The sequence below is a fragment of the Vulpes lagopus genome, chromosome 7 (assembly GCF_018345385.1).
Source record: "Vulpes lagopus strain Blue_001 chromosome 7, ASM1834538v1, whole genome shotgun sequence".
NCBI classification, from domain to species: domain Eukaryota; kingdom Metazoa; phylum Chordata; class Mammalia; order Carnivora; family Canidae; genus Vulpes; species Vulpes lagopus.
Genome location: NC_054830.1, coordinates 119437257 through 119460510, shown reverse-complemented (window position 1 = coordinate 119460510; position 23254 = coordinate 119437257). Strand labels below are relative to the sequence as shown.

General features: G+C 41.8%; 1 protein-coding gene across 2 annotated transcripts in view; it reads left to right on the top strand.

The window, feature by feature from the left end:
* Positions 1 to 18906, top strand: part of SNX24 (sorting nexin 24) — a 159215-nt gene extending 140309 nt beyond the window's left edge. Inside the window, exons 4-8 of one of the 2 annotated variants that reach the window (XM_041762054.1) lie at positions 9621 to 9715; positions 11305 to 11337; positions 11880 to 11944; positions 17336 to 17399; positions 17819 to 18906. In XM_041762054.1, coding sequence (XP_041617988.1) covers positions 9621 to 9715; positions 11305 to 11337; positions 11880 to 11944; positions 17336 to 17399; positions 17819 to 17849 — 288 coding nt within the window. In that variant the 3' untranslated portion in view covers positions 17850 to 18906. Of the gene's footprint in view, positions 1 to 9620; positions 9716 to 11304; positions 11338 to 11879; positions 11945 to 17335 lie in introns of both variants that reach the window. The other variant, XM_041762055.1, reaches the window with a different exon arrangement.
* Positions 18907 to 23254: the final 4348 nt, after the last annotated feature.

The window sequence follows — 23254 nt, the reverse complement described above, 5'->3', positions numbered from 1 at the left end:
CTTCTGGGAGTTTTTACATACTTGTAAGACTTAGTTGAGATGTTAAGGTACATTTAAAATCCAAGGAAAATCAGGACTGTATTTTAAGGAAGTCAATTTGATTGGCTTCCTTAAATTTATCTATGGGATACATTAAAGTTATAAATACAGTGGGAAAATATATATTGGGAAAGATTATGATTCCAATTCAATTCACTAAGAAAAGAACTAAACCGGCGGCATCGTCTTGTTGTACATGCAGTCAATGTCAATAAATATTTATGGAATGAATGAATGAATCAATAGAGATACCAGTTGAGCAATAGTTTTGAGGCTGGAGAGCTGAACTGACTGCCCCTCTGACCTCTGAGAAAACTTGCACAAGGTGTTTAGCCTTTGTGAGTCTCCAGTTTTTCATAGATATAATTTGGATAATGACAGTGTCTCACAGTACTATGAAAATCAAATAAGATAAGAAGCTTGGCAGAGAGTAGGCATTAAATAAATATTATTGTACTTTTAAACTACTTTGAAACTTTCCATATTTGGTAAGTTAAAACTCTTGAAAGTTAATATGACTCAGTCTACTATTAATCATCACAGAGCATGAAATTATTTTGTTTTGTTTTGTTTTTTTCCACAAAGATAATTTAGCCCATACTGAGGGTTTGGGAGAAGTTTCCTAGGGTAGGTAATGCTTGAGCTGAGACTTGAAGGCCAGGTAGGAGTTGGCCAGTTGAAAAGAGGTCCATTCCCAGTAATAGACCACACCTTTAGTGAAAGATAAATTAAGCAAAGTAGAGTAATTCAAAAGTGTGGTTTGGATAGATTGGGTCTCACCACCTCTTACAAGCTCTATTGCACTATATATAGTTAGAGGCAGGGTCTCCTGGCCCAGGATCCTTACCATGAAAAATATTTGAGCATAATGCTCCAATATGTACACATTTAATAATAACTTGCATACCTACGTTGCTGTATGAATCCATATATCAGAATTAGGATAGATTTATTTATTTTTTAATTTTAAATAAAATAGAAATTCTTTTTTTTAAGATTTTATTTATTCATTTGAGAGAGAGAGAATGAACCATTGTTCATTCAGGGAGAGGCAAAGGGGGAAGGAGGGAGGGAGAGAGAGAGAGAATCAGACTTCCGGCTGAACAGGAAGCCCAGTGTGGAGCTAGATCCCGTGATAGACCCTTGACCAATTGAGCCACCTAGGCTCTCTGAAAATCAATAGCAATTCTAATACTTGTTTTCCTGAATCATAGGTGGTGATCTTGCTTAATATCCTACATGCCTGTAACTTACTTTAGAGACCACTGGTCTAGGAAAAATGTACTGAGCAGAAGCTTTCCTCACACTTCCCACCCATGTTTTTTTTTTTTTAAGATTTTATTTATACATTCATGAGAGAGACAGAGAGAGAAAGAGGCAGAGACATAGGCAGAGGGAGAAGCAGGCTCCATGAAGGGAGCCTGATGTGGGACTCAATCTCTGTACTCCAGGATCACGCCCTGAGCTGAAGGCAGACACCCAACTGCTGAGCCACCCAGGTGTCCCCTTACCCATGTTTTATGAGAGTTTAAGGTTTATATTTTCAGTATCTGCAGGGTCTCATAACTTCCAATCTAAAAAGTTAGCATAATCATTGACTCAATGCTGATTGTATCCTGGGGATCCCAATCAGGGATCTGCTGCTTCCTAGAAATATAACCACTCAGAAAGGGCATATCTTGAACCTGGCCTGACCTGTCCCACAAATAAAGCCCTGTTGAGATGAGCTCATGAACCAAAACTACAAAACATGGAAGAAAATAAACAGCTATGAGTGGGAGTTACTGGACACAAAACAGCAGGATTAAACCCCAAGAATTTCAAGTAAAGGACAATTTTATGAACACCAAAAATGAAAAATGTGTGAAATAATTGAAGGCATAAGAAAAGATCAAGCTTCAGAGAAAAACAGACCAGGCCAACTTGGAAAAGAACCAGTAGAAATGAAAATACAGTCATTAACGTTAACTCGATGGCTTGATTAAGAAGTAATTTAGAGGTAGCCAGAGAGAGGACTGAATGAGTGGTCACAGGGTCTGAGGGGCACTCTTGCCATTTCAGTTGTAGACAACATGTCAATCAGATCGTGTCATGTGTACTGAGATACTCCAACTACCATTTAACTGCTAACACCGCTCCCTGGCCCCTAAATCCACAGAAGACAAAGAGCCAAATCTGTGACATGACCCAGAAGCCCCACCAGCCTCTCCAGCTCTGCTTCAGTGTTTTCTCAGCCACCCTGGCGTCGGTTTTTCTAATACCACCATGCTTCTACCTTTGAGCCTACTGTGCTTTTGGCTGTGATTATTGGAACACCATTCAATTTCCTCACTAGATGGTATGTCCTGGGTGGGCAGAACCATGTTTGTTTGGCCAGCCATCGTACCAGTGGTTGTACATAGTAGGTGTTAGATAAATATTCCAGAAACACACAGAACATAAATTTTGATACTAAAAGAGCTAATCATGTTGTCCTGTGATTAGTTTTGTCTCTTTAGCTGTATTATCAGGAATGGTATTTCTTCTTTCAAATCTTAAGCCAAATTACAGTATTTCTTTTCACAGATTTTTTTTTCTTTTTTTGCCATTTTAAATAGACCCTTGTCAGCATTCAGCTTCTAGGGCAGGTCTTCATATTTCTTGCAAAGTAGTCTATAAAGTCCTGTGAAACCATAGCAGTTGTCTGTCTAAATTCTGTGAATTGTGCAATTTTTTTTTCCAGGCACAGAGTTAGGAGCATCTGGGGAATGGTGTCATGCACAAAAGGAAGGATGCACGGCACTCTGGGTTCTTCAGACGCACATCTGATTTGTATTTTTTTAGGTGGCCATCTGACTTTTTAAAAGTGTTCCTTTGATAACCTTCCCGTGGCTCGTTTTGTGAAATTGAGAGCAAGTGCCGGGGCGTGGGTAAGCAGAAGCCCGACGACTGCAGAGCCTCTGTGTGCTGGTCAGCCTCGATCCCCAGGGACAGTGACACTGCAGCCCACTTACTGCAGTGAGGAGGCATTGATTTTTCTCCTTCCTTCTCTGTGCTTAGCTGCGCCTCTGAAGTGGGTATGGTACGGAGCATCTCTCCTGGTGGGCAGAGGAAAAACTGTCATGAACTTTGTCACCCCAAACAATCGGGCATTTCAAACCCAACTAGATGGAAGAGGAGCCGGGCTTTAAAGCCTCCTGGAAACCTCCTGACACAGTTCAGCGTCCTGGCTGTTGTGACAGAGGTTCCCCGCAGTCTGTAACCAACCTTGATAGACAATGGGGCAGAAACGTGCGTTGTTGTTTCTTTTTTCATTTATTTAATGTTTTGAGGAGAGAATAAAAGGCTCACATCGGTGAAAACAATGCAGCTTTGTGCAGCAATCTTGGAAGGTTACCAAAGCAGTCCTGTCTAAGTTTTCAACAAGATGTTCCGTTCCTGTTATAATTGGCTGCCGGCGAGGCTTGGACCTAACTAGAATGCCAGTGTTCGATTTCACCGTGTCCTCGGTGGAGATGTGTCACCGTTTATGCTCGCCTTAGTGACAATTTTCTAAAATGGAAACTCGTGGGAAATCATTACGGTGTTTATATGTCTCCCTTGTCGGACAGTGTTATCCTGTGATATTTTACCAGTGTTTTCCACTGCATGATGGCATCTAGCGAAGGTTAAGGCAGAACAGGTCCCTCTGTAATGTTGTGACTGCATTTTACTTACTGAAGAAGAAAAGATAACTGACAATTAAGTATTTGGGATGTCACAGAAAGAACATGTGCAACTAATCAATGGTATCCTTTGGGAACATGATTTTATAAAGCTGATAAGGTAGAAAAATCGGGATTTTGTGATTTGTGTTACATGATGATAATTGCACCTTTTCAATAAAAAAGACATTTCTCCTCGAGTAAACATTGAGCTTGCAGGAGATGCTGGTAGAAATGCTATTGTTTTTCTACCCCATTCAGGCAATTTTCTTGTAAATGTGTTTGTAGACCAGGAGATTTTTTTCCCCCATTCTTTTAGAATGATGTTTCTGAAGGAATATCTGGTCTGTTTTAAGTAAAGTCCTATATTATCCTGGAAGCAAGTAACACTATAAAGAATAATGATGATTATTTTTTGCTTTTTACAAGGTAGTTTCCAGGTTTTAATGCTTAGCAGAGTTGGATGCAGTAATAACAGTCTGTTACGTGGTGTATCACACACTTGTTACAGTTCTTTACTGAACCCCATTTCCCATGTGCATCTTGATAATAACATGATTTTTAGTCTACATTACCTCCAAGTGATAAATTGCATGGAAATTTCTTTGATGCCGTCTTCCGCTAATTCTATAGCTTCTCCCATCCGCAAGTTTATCAAAGAGCAGCTAAAAGACATTCAGAGCTTGATAGACAATGGGACATTATGAAATAAATTTCATAAATTTATTTTTTAATTGATGTTCAATTTGCCAACATATAGAATAACACTGTCAAGTGCCCTCCTCAGTGCCCATCGCCCAGTCACCCCCACCCCCCACCCACCTCCCCTTCCACCACCCCTAGTTCGTTTCCCAGAGTTAGGAGTCTCTCATGTTCTGTCCCCCTTTCTGATATTTCCCACTCATTTTTCTCCTTTCCCCTTTATTCCCTTTCACTATTTTTTATATTTCTCAAATGAATGAGACCATATAATGTTTGTCCTTCTCCGACTGACTTACTTCACTCAGCATAATACCCTCTAGTTCCATCCATGTCAAAGCAAATGGTGGGTATTTGTAGTTTCTAATGGCTGAGTAATATTCCATTGTATACATAGACCACATCTTCTTTATCCATTCATCTGTCGATGGACACCGAGGCTCCTTCCACAGTTTCAGAGCCCAGACTTTTATAGAAGCTCTTGCAATGCGGGCATTTCCCATACATGGGTCACTTTTGCTTGTTTTTTTTGTTGTTGTTGTTGTTGTTTGTTTGTTGTTTTTTGCATTGGCTTCAATTAGAGATAGACACTGTCTGCTGGTTTGGATAGTACTTTCTTACTGTTCCAGCAGCTTTGAAAATCTCCACCCTACTAAAAAAAACTTTAGTTAACCAAAGGACCATACTCCTTGGCCCTGCAACACCTCATTCCATGCTCTCTACCTGCTATTGGGTGATCTCTTATGGAAACGATGTTGAATCTTTTATTCATTTTCATTGCTCATTAGTAGGCCTTTCTGCACTTATTCTTTTTTTTTTCTTTGGGAGCTACCTAATACCGCATTAAGTGGAGCAAGAGGATTGCTCAGCTCATTTTATAAACCTTCTGGAAGCAACACTTCTTGTTGAACTACCCCTGAGACCTAGAGTACTTGTATATAAATAGCTACTCTTCGTTTATTTACATTGGGTAGTTAATTCTGCCTCTTGTAGTATTTGACTCAGTGCATATCCTTGTAAATTTTATATAAAAACTGGGATTTATTTCCAGTTTTTTTTCTAACTTGTATTCATTTTGAATTATCATCTTTTAACTGCATAAATTAGTTACCCAGCAATGTGTCAGATCCAGTGTCAGAACTCTACCATCTGAGTTATTAGTTAATGGACCCATCAATGCACTGCATTTCAAAATGCTCCTCTCCTAACTAATGTAAAGTACTAGTACCTCTTCGGCTGGACTCTGACCCAGCATTGATAGAGTTTAAATAATACTTTCCTCCATGTTTTGCTAATTTTGAGAACCATCAGCACTACAGATTGTTAAATTTTAGAATTTCCTGTGGAACACACAGAAGCCATGAATATGATCTACTTTCTAAATTCAGTGCTGAAGTAGATTTTGATCTACCCAAAAGAATCCTAGTAGCCTCACTGCCAAATATTTGCCACCACAGCCCAGAGCTGAAAGCATCAATGAATTCCAATCTCAAGGCAGCACACACGCCAGTGGGGTTGTAATTGACAACAAGGTAGAAAACTAGAACAAGAAGGCCAGCGTGCCCTTTGGGGAGCTGGCACACAGCACAGGCCCAGCAGCGAGGACTGTAGGCACCGCGCCAAATGAAGAGTGTGCCTAGCAGCCTCACTGCCACATGGAGCTAAAAACAGGTGTCCTTGGCTGGGCTGTCAAGGGCCTGTGAACCCCCTGCCACTGTCAGTACAAATATATATGTATGCATATTTTTCAGCAAGTGAGATTCTCAGCTTTTATCCCTTTTTCAAAGGGATCCATGAATCATAGAGGGTTAAGAAGCCCTGTTTGCTAGATGGACAATCATCCAAACTTCCAAAACCTGTAAAAATAGGTTATTGGGGATTGATACAATGAAGAGATTGTAAGGAAACAGTGAACATTTATTGAATGCTAATTGTGTTCCAGAGACTCTTGAGGCCATCATCTTATCCTCACGCTAACCCCATGAGATAGGTGAAGAGGGTGTTGGAACCCAGGTGTGGCTCTAAACCTCCATACTTCCTACCACACCATCCTGCCTCTCTAAAGAATAGAAATAAGTAACCATTGAAGACTAATTAAAAAATCATGGTAAGCAAGCTAAAATGGAGAAATATGGTTTGATATTCAAAATGTAATTTATATATTTTTATATATTTATTATTTTATATTTATTTATATAAATTTTATTTATTATATGTTTAAATATATTTATTTACCTATTGAATACAGTTGGGTATTTAGACTAGACTGGGGTCCCAAGAAGGTGGAGTGGCCCAAGTACAGCTTTAAGAAGGAAGGATCTTCGGGGCACCTGGGTGGCTCAGTCGCCTGCCTTCAGCTCAGGTCACAGTCCCAGGGTTCTGGGATTGAGCCCTGCCTCAGGCTCCCTGTTCAGTGTGTGTGTGTGTGGGGAGGTGTCTGCTTCTCCCTCTCCCTCTGCTGCTCCTCCTGCTTGTGCTTTCTCTCACAAATACATAAATAGAAATCTTAAAAACGAAAAAAGAAAAAAAAAATAAGGAGGGCTCTTCTTGAGTGAAAGCTTTTCAAGAAACAGAAGAAGATGTAAATGAAACAGTCATGAGTCCCCACATTACTGTTGGCTCTCTCAGGGAGTGAGATCATGTGTGTATGAATGGAAAGATTTTGTTAAACTAATTTAATTTCTCTTGTCCATCTCTGTACTAGTCGATGATTGTCACTCCACTTGTATATATTATGTTACATTAGGTAAATTCTATCATTACACTCTATCTCTGTTTGTACTTAAGTATTAATCATTTTCTTACAAACCTTCTTAGCAGACTTTAGGAAATCCTACCACCACATAACTGAATACTTAATTAACCCCCCAACACTACTTTCTTTATACCTGTAAATCCTGAAATCTATACTGGTGACTGTTTTCTGAAAAATATTATTTGAGAATTTTCAGGTAACATTTAACAAAAATGCTCACAGGTTTCTGGAGTTTTCTATATTTCTTTTTTTGCCAGTATATCTTACCTAAAAAAATGTGATCATCTATGGAGTACTCTATTTGGGGAGGCTGAACAGGATTAATTCCCATCCTGGTGTTGCAGTGTAAACAGCTTTTTGCCTGTCTTTTGTCATTAATGATCATGCTGTAGATGTAGCCAGTGCATTGTAAGCCAATCTGTCAAGGCAAATAAACAATTCACCTTGTTAAAATTCCCTAAATCTTGCATTAATAAAACCAAACTAACCCCCTGAACACTCAAGAGATGTCTTCCTCCATACTGCAGTGATGGATGACATGTCTAAAGATCCTGGAAATTAAGTAGTTCAGGTCATTAAAAGTGTCCCACACTTGTTATTGATTTAATTTATTTTAAAAGGTGGGGGTGGAGATAAGAGTGTTACCACCAACCCCCCCCATTTTTTTTTAATCTGAAAGCTACCACTTGTACACATAATTAAAACTATTGCCTAGGTGAACAGCTCTGTGTTTGTTACCATATTAAGCTTTATTATTCAAATAGGTATTGTATCATTCTCTTAAACAGATATGTAGAAACATGGAGATAATCACTACAACTTACTTTATGGCAAAAATTCCTTGGAGTTTCATATATATAATGATTCTTACAACCTTTGAATTCTGGGCACTGAAATAATGACCTTATGGGCACCCTCAAAATTTTCCCAAGTAGATGAAAATTGAGTTAGAGGTCAGTGGAAATAGTGATGAAAGCATGCCTCCGGGAAGAGGAGGGCTTTTTAAATTTTATTTTATACATTTTTTTGTTTTCCTACTTCTGCTTACTTTCTTACTTCCTCAGTGGGTACAATCGGCTATGTAAGAATAGGAAGAGACCAAGGCAGGGCTGCTGGCTTTCCGGATGACTCCTCTCCAGGAATTGAACAGCAGTAGAAATGCTGGCATAATGTAGGGGTCAGCCTGCATTGCTCATTCCATTCCTATATCCTGAACTGGGTAACTGTTTTAAAACTCTACTAGAAATAGAAAATAATTTACTCAGCATGTAAATTATGACTAGAAGCCATAGGTTATATAGAATTACATATTTCAAAATATACGTAATTTGACCTTTTGTCATTTGTGCCTTATGCATCACATGACATAGCTGCTCTTGATCAGCCGCGTGAGTGATACTTCACCATCCCATCTCATTGTTCTTTAAACAACATGTGGGAGAAGGAGAACTAAGGTTAATGATAAAAATGACCTTTGAAAATAATTCTTACTTCCAGAAATTATTGTACAATCTTTGATTTTTTTCCCATGGTCTTTGTTAAAAAAGGGGGTGGGCAGTGGGAGGTTAAGGGCAACTGTTTAGTCAGTTCACACACCGTGGCCCTCTTTTTTAAAAGATAAATACCCAGGAAAATGCACTCTCTCATTCTCCATTAGATTTCCCCTTGCACTTGCGTAATTTGGATAGCCGAGAACTGACATGGTTATGCCATTATGCCAGCTCTTTAGCAGAGCTCCCTAAATGGAAGAACCCGTATAGATTTTTTTTTTTTTAGTATATACGCTGATTTACACTTAGTGATAAAGTTGTTACTGACCCTTTAAATGGAGCTGTCCAAAGAGCAATAAATGTCATTTGATCCTTGTGCCTAAAGAAGTGATAGCTGAGTGGTCTTGGCTAAATCTTCTAGTTCAAAAAACCATGTGTAGTATTTTCTAAACAGTAGTGAGCTCTTTACTCGCACAAACACACACACATACATACACACACACACACACACACACACACACGCATGCATGCACACAGCCCAGACCACTTTATCACCCAGTAAGGAAAATTTGAGGTACATATCTTAGCAGTATTATTGATGTCCCCAGGTTTTTAAAATACCAGAACCTCCATGAAGACAAGAACTCTATCTGGTGGCCCCCTTGCGTGTCTGACTGTCTTACCCCCTCATCAGCATCTGACATGTAGTAGATGCTCCATAAATGCTGGTTGGGTGAGAGGATAGATAAAATGGAGTATTTGCTGACACTAAAGAACGTGCTTGTCTCCTAAGTTCTTGGTGGGTGAAATGGAGACCACCATCCCCCATGCAGATTATGAAGAATGATGCTGGTAAGAACTTAGATGAATGGTCATGACTTTTTGAAGTTTTTGCTTTGATTATTGATTGCCTGATAAATTTCACTTTCTAAGTTCTGTTTTCTCCTTTCACAGGCTGTCATTTTGGAAAATGAAGAACTTCCCAAACTGTTCCTTGATTTCCTAAATGTGCGACACTTGCCCTCTCTACCGAAGGCAGAGAGTTGTGGGTAAGAATTGTTGTTCACCTATTGGATGTGTATTTGAAGCCAGTCTACAGTCACTTGTTGGCCTAACCAGTAACCCCAGTGGCACTGGAAGGGCCAGCCGGGCCATGCCCCTTCTCTTTGCTGGGACAGCACTTACTCGCCCCCTGCCTGTAGTCAAAGGAATTCCTCTGCAGTCCTCATCCCTGTTTTGTGGCCAAATGACTAAGGCTCAGTAACTCAGGTTTAGACTTAAGGAATTGACTTTTTGAATTATGCTGCTCCACAGAGTGATGTTACCTGATGGGAATTATGGCTCTAGATAGCCTGTTGAGGGACTAATATATGTATTGGTGGGTTACTTGAGCAAAGTCTGTGTCCCCATGCATCTACAGTCACATAATCTGGAAGCTGTGAATGACCTTGGAGATGGTTTTACCCAACTCCCTTATTGTAGATTTGAACAAACAGAAACACAGGAACTAAGTGTTTTTACCAAAATCTCTTGCCTTGTAGCTAGCAGAGCGCAGGTCTTCCCAAATGAACTCTCTCTCCCTGCTTCCTCCTACCTCTCCCACAGGACCTTATAATGTGGGGCTGTAGATCTCAGTCCCTGTCTACCAAGGAACCAGACATTTGATATCATCAGCAATTGGGAAATGTTCTTCTGAAGAATGACCTTTGAAACATGCCACTTGCCCAGCCCTGGGCGCCTGACTGGTGTAGAGCTAGCCTCTGAAGGCAATCAGTAACCCTCCTGACATATTAAATCTACTTATAGAGAGACACACCATCATAAAGTCTCTGCAAGCCCATGCAGAGAAAAGGGTTTTGTTTATCCTCCTGCTGCCTCCAGACCTGTCCAAAGGACACATACCAACTACCAGAGGTTCAGGTGGACCACACCCAAGTCATGTTAAAGCCCAGCCACCTGCTGGATGAGAGGCTGCAGATACCAGCCCCCCTCACTGGCAGTATTTGAACAAGGCCACTTCCCACTCACCCCAGAGCGAGAATTATATGCACTGTGCTCTCCAAATAATAGGCATTGTCAGTGTGTCCTGTTCTGACTTGAGCACGTTTGCTAGGAGGGTAGACTTTATACAGGGATGTTTTTAAGAAGAGATTTGAGGAATGACAGAGTGAAATCTTTTCGCTGTTACATAAGCCCAAAAGCAAAATCCTAAGTTTATAAGTATCTTCAGAAAATTGAAATTCAGGAATATTGTGGTCTTATGACTCTTTAGAGTGAGGCATGGGTCATGCCGTGACTCTGTCAAGATACTTGTCTTTTAAGTATTTCCCAATTCAGGGCAGCCCTGGTGGCTCAGCGGTTTAGCACTTCCTTCAGCCCAGGGCATGATCCTGGAGTCCCCGGATCGAGTCCCACGTCGGGCTCCCTGCATGGAGCCTGCTTCTCCCTCTCCCTGTGTCTCTGCCTCTCTCTCTCTCTTTGTGTCTCATGAATAAATAAAATCTTAAAAAATAATAATTAATAAATAAATAAATATTCCCAATTCAGAGCTCTAAGAATACTGGCTATTTTTCCCTTGGTTTGCCGCAACATTCACCCAACTTACATGGTCTTTTTCTTCTTTTGAAAAAAATTCTAGATCTTTTGATGAGCCAGAATCTGAAGAATCAAGGTAAGAACCAATACTAACAGATCAAGAGTTACATAAAACCAGGAATAGGACAGTGGTTTTGTTAAGTGTGTAATGATCGTGGTGTCAGTGTATCAAGTCACGATCTTCTAGAAAGTATTTGTTAGGAAGTTAATTTTAAGATTCTAAATATTTGCTAGGAAGTTAGAGAAGTAACCAGTTGTATCTAGGAGTGAAGGGGTAAGAGCCCTACTTTGTTTTGTGCAAGTAATATGAATACTATTTTATCAATAATTGTGCTTTGAGATTTCAAAACAAAACAAAACAAAACCCAGCCCTTTTCAGCAATGATTTATTGTATAGGTGGTATATCTGCTTCAAATTCCACAAAGAAATGTTTAGAAGGTGCGGGCAGTGCTGGTCTCTTCCCTGTAACTCTGCTCGCTATTATTCACCCACACGGTTTGATACATAAACCTTGAGATGTCCCCACACAGCAGTTTGATCCCCTCAAAGCTAGTTTGTAGTGTTTTCTGTTTACCGTCGTCCCCTGATGCTGACATGCCTGTTCTTGACCTTTCCAGCAAACTGTCCCACCAGCCGGTTCTGCTGTTCCTCAGGGACCCATACGTCTTGCCTGCAGCCAGCGGTAATCAAACCTGTCATCTGCTAACAGCTCTTTACTGATCTGACCCTGCACCACATAAACCACGTTTTTAATACAGGTCTAACAGAGTGACATTGGTCCAGGGCTTAATAATCTGCCAATAAACCAGTGCTCTTGCTGTAAGAGACATTCGGAATTTTAATTGGGGCAGGACTTGCAGCACGAAATGTAATTTTTCTTTCTACCTTACCAGGCAATTTTGAATTAGAGTAATAGGAAGGAAAGATATTGGATATTGTCTTTCCTTTCCTTTTCTTCTTCTTCTTCTTTTTTTTTTTTTTTTTTTTTGGAGGTGGTGTATTTTGATCTCTGTTTGTTTTTTTTATCCAGATGCTAAGGTTTGATTCCAAGGCTCTGGTCCTTTTTTTCAAATGCTTTTTTTCCCCAAAAGCAACATATGTGTATTACATATATATTTTACTTCCATTTAGATTATAGCACCTTAGATGGTTGAGTGTGCATTTTTAGAAATTGAGTACTTAAATATAACGAATTTATGCATGAATGTAATCAATATTTTAGCCTGGGTCTGTCCTTTGTACCAAGAGATTTAAGTTCCTCAGAGTCCTCAAAATATTCTGGTATACACCCCTTCATAAGTACATTCCCAGACATTATATCATTTAAATTTTTTAACAGCCTTTGGGTGCCTGGGTGGCCTAGTCGGTTAAGAATCTGTCTTCTGCTCAGATCATGATCCCGGGGTTCTGGGATTGAACCTCTCACTGAGCTTCCTGCTCAGTGGGGAGCCTGCTTTTCCCTCTCCCTCTGCCCACTCATGTTCTCTCTTTCTCGCTCACTCCCTCGCTCTCAAATAAATAAATAAAATCTTAAAAAAAAAAAATTTAACAGCCTCACAAAATAAGCAGGACAAAGATCATCATTGGCTAAGCAGAATTGGGGCCCAGGGAGATCCCTGACTTGCCTCGTGTCACACGGCTGATGGGGAGACTCCTCGGTGCCTAATTTCTCCTTGTGAGCTCTTTACGTTGAGCATTCAGCTCTTGTTTCTGGGAGTAACTAAATAGCATAGCGACTCAATAGCAGTAGATAAATTATCCGTTGAAACCATTCCTACATCCTGACAGTAAAACCTTATCACCAGTAAGAGAGAGGGGACTGTTCTGTAGCAGCAGCATGTGTACTGAGATCAGTGACTGAGCTGGCAGTGCGAGCAAGGCCCGCGCGCACGCAGCCTGGCTCTGTTGCAGGACCATTCCTAGCCCCTGATCCAGCAGAGCTGCCTTTGCTATATATGAATATGGTCTCATAGTATTTTTCCTATAAAATCCTTTCAGTGAGGAATAATTGTTTCTGTAACATTTGCTTCCTATGTTTTTTTTTTTAAAGATTATTTATCTATTTATTCATGAGAGACACAGAGAGAGAGGCAGAGACACAGGCAGAGGGAGAAGCAGGCTCCATGCAGGGAGCCCGACGTGGGACTCAATCCTGGGACTTCAGGATCACACCCCAGGTCGAAGGCAGGCATTCAACCACTGAGCCACCCAGGCACCCCTGCTTCCTATGTTTTAAAAAAGCACATTATCGGGGTGCCTGGGTGACTCAGTCAGTTAAGTGTCTGCCTTTGATTCAGGTCATGATCTTGGTGGCCTGGGATCGAGCCCCACGTTGGGCTCTCTGCTCAGCAGGGAGCCTGCTTCTCCCTTTCCCTCTGCTGTTTCCCCTATTTGTGCTTTTTTCCTCTCTCTCTCTCTGTCAAATAAATAAAATATTTTTCAAAAATACATATTAGTTGATATTAGGTTAACAAACTGTTACAGTTAGTAGACATCATAGCGTCATCTAGGCTAGATGAAATAGGCAGTGTTTTATAGGGTATTCTTTTTGTCTTTTGAACATGGTTCCACAAGTATTTTTTCCAGGTATTTTTTTATGGTCAGAAATTTGATGCATTTGGTTGAAATTCCTGTGCATGTGCGTTATTTAAGCCTCGTAACAAAATGTTGAGAGGATACTCTTCCAGAGGATACTGAGTATGGAAATACTTTCACAGATGAACTGACACCCACAAAAGCAGACACATGTCTATCTTTAAAATCTTGACCTTCACTCTCCTCTTATAAAATGCTAATAACCAGACATTCTTCTCTGAGCATATGCTTTTTGGGCTTGGTTTTGATTTCTCTGGGGAATTCAGAACAGCTCGTGCTGTGGTCCCCAGCATCTGCCCCATGGCTACCCTCTATGGCTATCTTTCATCAGCTTTCATCAGAGCTCCCATCAGCTTTGGCCACTGTTGACCACTTTCTCCCCTTCTCTACATGGTCTCCCCTGGGTTTTTTCACCTTCCTACTTTTCTTCCCATCCCTGGAAGCCCACCAGTCAGCTGTCATAGGCCCTCTTGTCTTCTCCCTTGCTTTCTTTTGAATGATCTCCTTGCTTATGATCTTAATCACCTTGTGTATACAGCTGTGACACAGTCCTCTTTCCATCCCCACCCTCTCTGTGAGCTTTGACTCTTACCAGGCTCCCACCGCCTTCAGTGCTCTAGGCCAGGCTCCTGTTTCTAAGAGGACTTCCTCACACACTCTGCTGTAGTCACCCTGAGTTCTTTCTGTGCCTCAAAGGTCTTCACTTTGTTCCCCCTTAGGGCACTGCTGCTTCCCCCCACCCACCCCCGCCAAGCCCTCTTCTTGTCCCCACACGGTACTGGCTCTGAACCTTCCAGACGCAACTAGAGAGAGCCTTTGCTTGCTCTGTTCTCAAGAGCCACTTAAGACTACCCCCCCATCACGTTGCCTTTCATTTTTTTTAAGGTTCACAGCAAATGTTTACCAAAATAAATGAAAACCAACAAATATGACCACAAAACCTATCCTAAGTCACATTCCTTGTCATCCCCTCTCTATGGGAAACAAAGGCCAAGGTAATTTTCAAGCAGTAATGGACATTGAATTAAAACATATGGATTACAAAGCCTAAACCCAAAGGGCAGAATGGAATGGAACAGATGAAAAAAAATAATGACTTCTGATAAACTCCTCATTGGTCCTCTTGGTGGACCTTGTTATAAAGCACCTCTGTTCCATTCACTTTGATCAGAGTGCCCCACTTGCTTCCTTTACACTAGTGATCATACACTTTTTTTCCTTTTTCTCTCTCTTTGTTGTGCTCACCTGCTGACTCTCCAGCCTCCAGCACCAGCTCAGCACTTGCTGGACCCATAAGCTCAGCGCCTTGGCTTGTGTTCCTCCCTCTGCCAGGAATGCCCTCCTCCCAGATACCCTCCTGGGGGGGGGCCTCTGGGTCCTCATTCACACCCTACTTGTGCACAGAGGTCTTTCTTCTCCTTCCCGTCCCCTCACTGGCAAACCCTGTTCACTGCTTCAGTTTTCCCCCTTGCTTTTATTTATTTTTTAAAAGACTTATGTATTTATTTGAGAAAGGGAGAGAGTTCATGCTCAAGTGAGGTCAAGGGCAGAGGGAGAGGAAGAGAGACAGCATCTCAAGCAGACTCTGCGCTGAGTGTGGAGCCTAATGTAGGGCTCAGTCTCATGACCCTCAGATCATGACCTGAGCAGAAACCAAGTAATTATAAGTATTTTCCTTTTTTTTGTCCTTTTTGCTGAACTGGCTTACTTAAATCTATTTAAGCTGAATATGCTGATGAGTATACTGTGAATATGCTATAATTTCACTAACTTTCAAATAGACTTTTATATTTTGCGTGGCAAAGGATAAATGCCCATATGCTAATGCATGTTGGTGTGTTCTATTTGGGCATCTAATTGAAAACTGATCAATATCTGCATTGATGGCCCTTGGTGTCAATACACTTCTGTGGGGGAGAAATACTTTGAGAATTAAAATGAACTTAGCAAAATCTTTGCTTTTGGTTTGGTTCAAAATATGTAGGTTTAAATCCTATTACAGATTATTAAAGATGTATTTCATGGAAAATTAGGTTTTTCATGCTGAATAAAAGTGAACATTAAGAAATCAAGTATCATCACCCAAAACTGCTCATGTACTAGAGATATTTCTAAAGCATATTTAGTTGGTGTATTCATTTGCTTGTCTCCCTGGCTAGCGTGGAAGTTCCATGGTGGGGTCAGGGCCTGTTACTTACATACATTCCCAGTTACCAGACCATATTTGGTCCACGATGGTAACCAGTACTGACTGTGTGCCCAGCTCAGGTTCACATGCTTTGTTTTCACTCACCAGTCTTTACAGAAACCTTTCAAGCAGGTTCTGTTCAGAAATCCCTCACTCATCACATGGAACCCACCACCACTTTGAACTAGTCCCCGCATACTCTGAACGGCAGCCAGAGCCATCTTTGCCAAACATGATTCAATACTGTGTCACTCTGCTTAAAATCCTTCAGGAGTTCTCATTGCTTTTTCAGATAAAGCCAGAATTCCTGGACTTAAATTAGCTTTCCTGCCCTCGAGCCTCCTCCTTCTCTGCCTCTGTTTTTTTCCCCTGGCCTCCATTTCAGTCTTTGAACCTGATCCGCTCCTCCAGGAACCTTTCCACCCTCCCTTGCAAGTGGTTTTACATAGTAGGTACTCTATAGCAGGTCGGTTAATAACGGAACGTACTAGTTTCTGTCTGAAAGTATTGGACCAACTAATTTCCTTATGTAATAACTATATTTATTTAAAGGGATGGAGCTTCCACATAAATTCTGGACATAATTATAGGCAGACTGAAGCTGAGAAATTGAACCTCTGGGCTGTGTGATGGATGGGTTCCCCCGTGCAAGTTATCTGTTCATATTTTACCCGCTCTGATAACTGGGATGTGGCCCAGCCTACTCACACACTCTCTGTTTCCTTTGTATCTCGTCTAAAAATGTGGCTGATTTTTCATGTTCGACAGGATGGTTTTTGTCAGAAATTTGCCCTTTTAAGTTAGGAAGACGGCCCCCATTCCTGCTGCTCCCTGGAAGCTCGTGTAACCGAGCGATCATCCTTGAGACAACTTGGACTAAACGCTGCTGTAAACCACAATGGAAAAACTGCAGCCAAGTATTCCCAGTAGAAATCTTGGAATTCCTTCAAGTATATTGAGATTTTGTTAGAAATTGAATTGCCAGTGTAATCCATCTTCCTTGTGAGAAAACATTCAGATAAAGAGCTGGGGCCCAGCAGCATTAACCATTAGAACATCCCTTAAATCAATAAGCTACAAATCTGGCCGTGCATTCCTGCAGAGCCTGGGTGCGCGCTAAAGTGGCTTTAGGCCGGAGCAAATGACAGCGCGTCCTGAGGAGCACGGAGCGGCTGCACCCCCGCGACGCGGATGCCTGAGCTCCTGTGGGCCTCGCTTGCTCACTTCTGCGAAATGCAGTTGTGTTTCATGGATGTGCGTAAGACAAGCCGTGTTCCTTTTGTTTTTCAGATTTTCCAAATGTGGTTATCGAAGGCGTCCTCCATGGGATATTTTACCCTCATCTCCAGCCCAGGTAGAGATCCTACGTGGCTAGAGGGAGCTGAAGCAGGTTTCACGGAATCGATACCTACCAAATTAACCTAAACTCCATGACATAACAGCTCTAGCTAGTGGTAAAATTCACAGTCCCAGCTTAATTCAGGGCAGGGACATTTCCATTAGAATGGTGCTTTTAAAAATAGAAACTGAACCAGGGCGGTGCTGAGGTTAGGGCCGAGGCTTGAGAAGTAGAAGGTAGCTGCCAATTTCGCAGCTGGTGAAAGGGAGGCTGTAGGAGATCCCTGGGAGCAGCGGGCGTGACAAAACAGAAGTTACCCTCTGCCTCCTTTGCACCATCTGCTAATTGGACGTTATTCTTATCCTGAATCACACTGAGACTGATCTACTTAGGTAGCTTGGTTTTTTTGTTTTGTTTTGTTTTGTTTTGTTCAGATTTTATGAGACACTAATCTTTGCATCATGAGATTTCTCTCGGTCAATGATAGATTCGTTCTCAAGTGCCGGCATTATGAGAGCATCACAGAAACACACTGTGCTGAATGTGAGGACGGAACTAAACTGGAAATTAAACTATGCTGACAATGCTAGGGCATTTTTAAAAATCTGGTCATTTCTCTTCACACTGCAGTGGAGTTGCGTCATACCTAGGGATGAGCTTCTAGTGTCAGAACATAAGATAAAAGGCAGTAAGGAGATTCTTCTTGACAGCCCTTTGAGAAGGCGCCATACTGGAAATGTGTGCATCCAACACAACCACTTTCCCTCCAGTGTTGGAAGAAAGGACTGTTTCTTCCATTGAAGACCACTTGACGCTGTTGCTGTTTGTTTATGGCAATTTTGTATAAAATCATATACCTTTCAACACTAGAATCACACTTCGTCCTGCAAGATGCTTGCCTTCTGAGACAGATGTGAACTGACTGTGCCTGAGGAGCCACTACCGTGGTAGCACCTGGATTCCTCAAGGTCCTCTGACCCTTATCAGGGTTTACTCATTCATTAAATTGGTGGAATTTTCATGGGATTTATTGTTATTTTCTTTATTGTTTCCTTTTTTGCTGACCTCCTAGGTGGAATTAATGTAAGTTCAATGAATGATCTCTAACTCCATTGTACATCTCACAGACATTCATATTTTGAGTAGTAAAGGACAAAAGCATATATGCAAACTTCATGTATGTGCTGTATTTGGGCATTTCATTGAAGACTGATTAATAGGTAGCCTATTTATGGTTATTAATTTTACTAAGCTTTTGTGTGGGATAAGAATGTTTGGATTCAAAACAGATAACTAAATCATGGTTTTTGGTTAGGATCTAAATATACAGGTTTAAAGCCTGCTGCAGACTTTGAGAGATATATTTATGATAGATGTGTTACTTCCTGCTGAAAACGGGCGAGGACTATGTAATCAAGTGTCATGAACCAAAAATAACTGAATATTCACGTGGTAGAGATATTTTTTAAATGTTTTGTTGTTAGCTATTTTTGAGTTAAATAAAAATAAAGGACAAGAAATATTTGAATTTGTCTTTTAGGATTTTACCGGAAACGCAAATTGTGTCCTGTCTCTTTATACACATGCACACAGCTTCTCACATACTTCATAGGCACTTATTTCTACTCTAAGTGTTAAATTACCTCACCTTTAAGCTAACAGGTGCTCCTTAAATAGGTAATGATTTACAAAGATGGTAAGAATTTTTTTTTTTAAATATAAGAACCAACCATTTTGGGTGTCACACTACTCAAGAAATCCCTTCTGAGAATTTTTTTTTAGTGATGACTTTTATTTTTTATTTAGTAATTTTTAATACATAATTTCATATCTTGTTTCAAGTCCATTAGAGGAAATAGAAGCCATGGTAAGTATTTTAAGTAGAATGGAATAGTAAGAATAGTAAGCTCACAGAATCTTTTGGAAGGATGAGGAGAGTGACCTCCTTAGCAGGGAATCCAGGAATGACTTCCAGAATCCTCCAGCAACATCTAGCTCCCACCCACCAGGGGAGCTGCAGCCTTTGCCTTGAGTAGGAATTCATGAAGTCAGGAGGCCATTCTTGGAGCTACTGGGGTAAATATCACCACTGCAGCTGCAATCCAGGTACCAGCAACTGAGATTGGGAAGTCACTGTTACCACCATAACTGCCTCAGAGCTGCACCCAGGAAGCGGGGGCCCTGGGCCCTAGAACAGTGTCCAGTTGCCACCACCTACACCACAATTGCCTCTCAGTGCCCATGGCCTGGCTTGCCCACAGCTATGGCCCCAAGCAGCAGGAGACGGTAGTCACCCATTTCCACCTCACACTCCATCTCATGAAAGCACATGCCAGAACCTTATTATCGATCCCCAGCTTCAGGGGAGTCTGGCAGGGGTTGGAACTTTCTGGTCACTGCAGTTCAGGAACAGACATTGGAACGATGATACTATATTTCCACGGTTGAAAATCTAATAACAATTTATGACAGGATATATAAAAGAGATAAACCTCCCACCCTGTCTCATATCCCCAGCTTCCCACCTCCCCCCTCAGCAAACAACCACTGCATTTAGTTCATGAGTATACTTGCATGGATACTTCATCCACATGCAGACAGATAATGGACATTTATGGTATGTATTCCTTTGCCCCCCCTCTTTTTTCTTTTTACAAAACATGAATTTTTTCAAAGCACGAATTCATAGAAAATAGAGCAGGAAAGAACAGAGGGATGAAAACAGAATAAAGAGAAGGAAGAGAAACCCCACTGCCACTTGAGGCAGGGCATGGGGACAGCCGTCACCTGCTGTGCTCCTAGTTGGCAGGTTTGGTGGTGTGCCTGGTCTTGGTCTCAGGCTTCCACAGTGCTTCATGCGGAGCCTCTCTCGGGCCTCGTCCCCACTACTCAGCCATTTCCAGACCAGCCTCCCCTGCCCCACTATTTCAAACACTTGACCATCTCTACAACCCTGGTAACACTGACCTTCCCTACCTGGTAAATCCTCAATCATTTCACTTTGAAAAGTGTAGAAATCTCATGCAACAGTTTAGAAATAACAAATGGCTTTCATCTCATTTGTCACTTTCGATCAATTGATCATGGCTGCTTAATGTGCTCGGCCGAGGGTGCCAGCACAGCCATCAGAGTGGCTACTATCAAAAAGCCGCAAATGACAAGTGTCGGCAAGGATGTGGAGACCTTGAAACCCTCACACATTTGCTGGCAAGAATGTAAAACAGTATAGCCTCTGTGCAGAATAGTCTGGCAGTTCTCCAAAAGATTAAAATTACCGTGTGATCTAGCATCTCCACTTCTGGGTGTATGCCCAAAAGAAGTCGAAGCAGAGGCTTGAGTAGATGATTTGTACACCAAGTTCTTGGTATTATTCACAAACGCCAACAGGTGGAAGCAACCGTCCATCAGTGAATGAATGGATAAACAAAATGTAGTCTATGCAAGCAATAAAATATTATTCAGTCCTAAAAAGGAAGTCCTGACACATGCCACAACATGAATAAATCTTGAAGACATTATGCTAAGTGAAATCAGACCGTCACAAAGGACAAGTCCTGTGTGATTCTACTTATATGAGGTACCTAGAATAGTCCAGCTCGTAGAAACAGAAAGTAGAATGGTGGTTGTCAGTGACTGGGGGAGGGGCAGAAATGAGGAATTAATGTTCACTGGATTTCAGCTGGGGAAGAAGATGAAGTTCTGGAGATGGGTGATGGGGATGCTCGCACAACAGTATGACTGTACTGTATGCCACTGAGTTGTACACTTGAAAATGGGGAATGTTGTACCGTGTATATTTACCAAAACTGTTTTCAAGTTTTATTTTTTAAAGAATTTTGAATGAGTAAGGATGTAATACAGTAACCAGTTAATGATACTTGCCAGGGTGCAGGAGGGATTTTGGCACGTGTACTTGGTACTTTTCTCATGTCCCTGGCAGCCTCTCAAACAGTGGTTCTCAGTCAGGGGTACACACACGTCAGAATCACCTGGGACTGAATGATTAAATCCGGGCCAGGTGGGGCCTTTGGGTACTTAGACAAGCTGCTGAGTTGCTGCCGATACACACGTACATTAGGAACTACTGTTTGAGGGATGTGAAGATGTGAGATGCTTTACGAACTACCCTTCCTTAATGGCTGCTGACTTTTATGCTTTCTGCAGGACCCACTATCAAGAGAACATCGGTTCACCTTCTGGGCTGTTGCAGGCGGCCACAGGGAGGTACTTGTCACAGTTGCTGAGGCTGTATAACAGACATAGCATGGACACGATGGCTAATGAGCACCCAGATTCATTCCTCCCAGCTGGGAGGTCCAGGATAGGGCACCGACACATTTGGTGTCTGATGTGGGGTTCTCTTTACTATGTCCTCGTGCGGCAGTAAAGGGGGGAGGACTCTCTCTGGAGTCTCTTATAAGGGCACCCAGTCCTGATTACCTCCTAAGGGCCCTTACCTCCAAACACCGCCACATTGGGGATTAGGTTTCAATGTATGAATTTGGGTGTGGAACAAAGATTCAGATGGTGGCAGGACCCTGCCGAAGCAGCGAGGGTGACAGCTTTGAGTAGTGGTCTCGTTGATGCCCTACCTGAGTATGTGTTCAGTTACTCATCCACTCCAGTGGCGTGCCCGTGAGTTCCCTCGCCAGATGGAGGCACTGCGTTTGGCCTCTGAAGAACAGAGACGTAATCGTTGTTTGGGGAGTTCTGGGCATTTACTAGAGAGTAATGTTTCTGTTTAACTGAATCAGATAGAGTGTTCAGGAGTAAGGCTGTCCTCGCCAGTCTCCGTACTCCGCTCTGAAGCCGTCCTTTTCATCTGGGCTTTGCTGTGGTTTTCATCCTTGATGATAATTACAGATCTTGAATTCAGCAGCGGAAACCCAGGGAAGAGGCAGACGCTAACGCACAACTGCTGTTTCTGCAACATTTTTGTTTTCTGCCCACATGCATGCCTAGTGAAACTCTGGCCTCTGGTCAGGGTGAAGAGGCATTTATTTGTGTGCGAGGGGAAGGAGGGTGCGTTCAAATGTTAAACCCCTGAAGTCTGTGTAATTATCTACAGAAAAACTTGGTTTTATGTCCTAGGGTAGAGCTGGAAGTCTGACCTCTAAAATGTGAAGCATTTTCTGTCTTCACTCCTCTCCCATCATCAGGCAGAGGGACCTCAGCAGGGTCTCTAGCTTTGATGCTCGATTTATGTAGACACCCCTGTGTACTGAGCTCCTACTGTGTGCCACATATTATTAGACTAGGGTTTTTCAGACCTTATTCCACTATCACCTTACAAACTTTTTATGAACTCTGAAGAAGACAGTGAAGATCAGAGGGATTATGGTAAGTAGCTAGTAGGACTGCGCCCTCATTTGGGCGCCAAGAGGTATGAGGCTAAATTCTGTCCATTCTGTCCATAGATTGTCCCACCGAAGGCTCATGGCATCTTTATGAGGTTTGTATTCTTACCATTTCACTTTAAAGAGAAAAATGGAGGCTAGGAAGACTGAACAGTTTGACCAAGGCTACCAGGATTTGAGACTTAGACCCCTCAGTTAAGGTTAATCCAGTCCCTCATCAGCTTCCCATTCTGACTCTTCATATTTAGGCGCATTTCTGAACCACATGTGAGTGCCCAGGTGGGAAAGAGCTAGGCTTGTAACAGTTGCTGATATTTCTGCATGAAACTGCAGGTTACAGGGTGCTGCCCCATCCTGCCTGATTCAGCCACGCTCTGTGCTCCCAGCAGCAGCCTCCTCCCAGATCTCTCTGCTTCTTTCTCTACAGTCCATTCTGCACACAAGAGCCAGAGATGTCTTCTTAAAGTGTCCGTCAGATTATGTACTTGGTCAAAATCTTCCAGGAGTTTCATT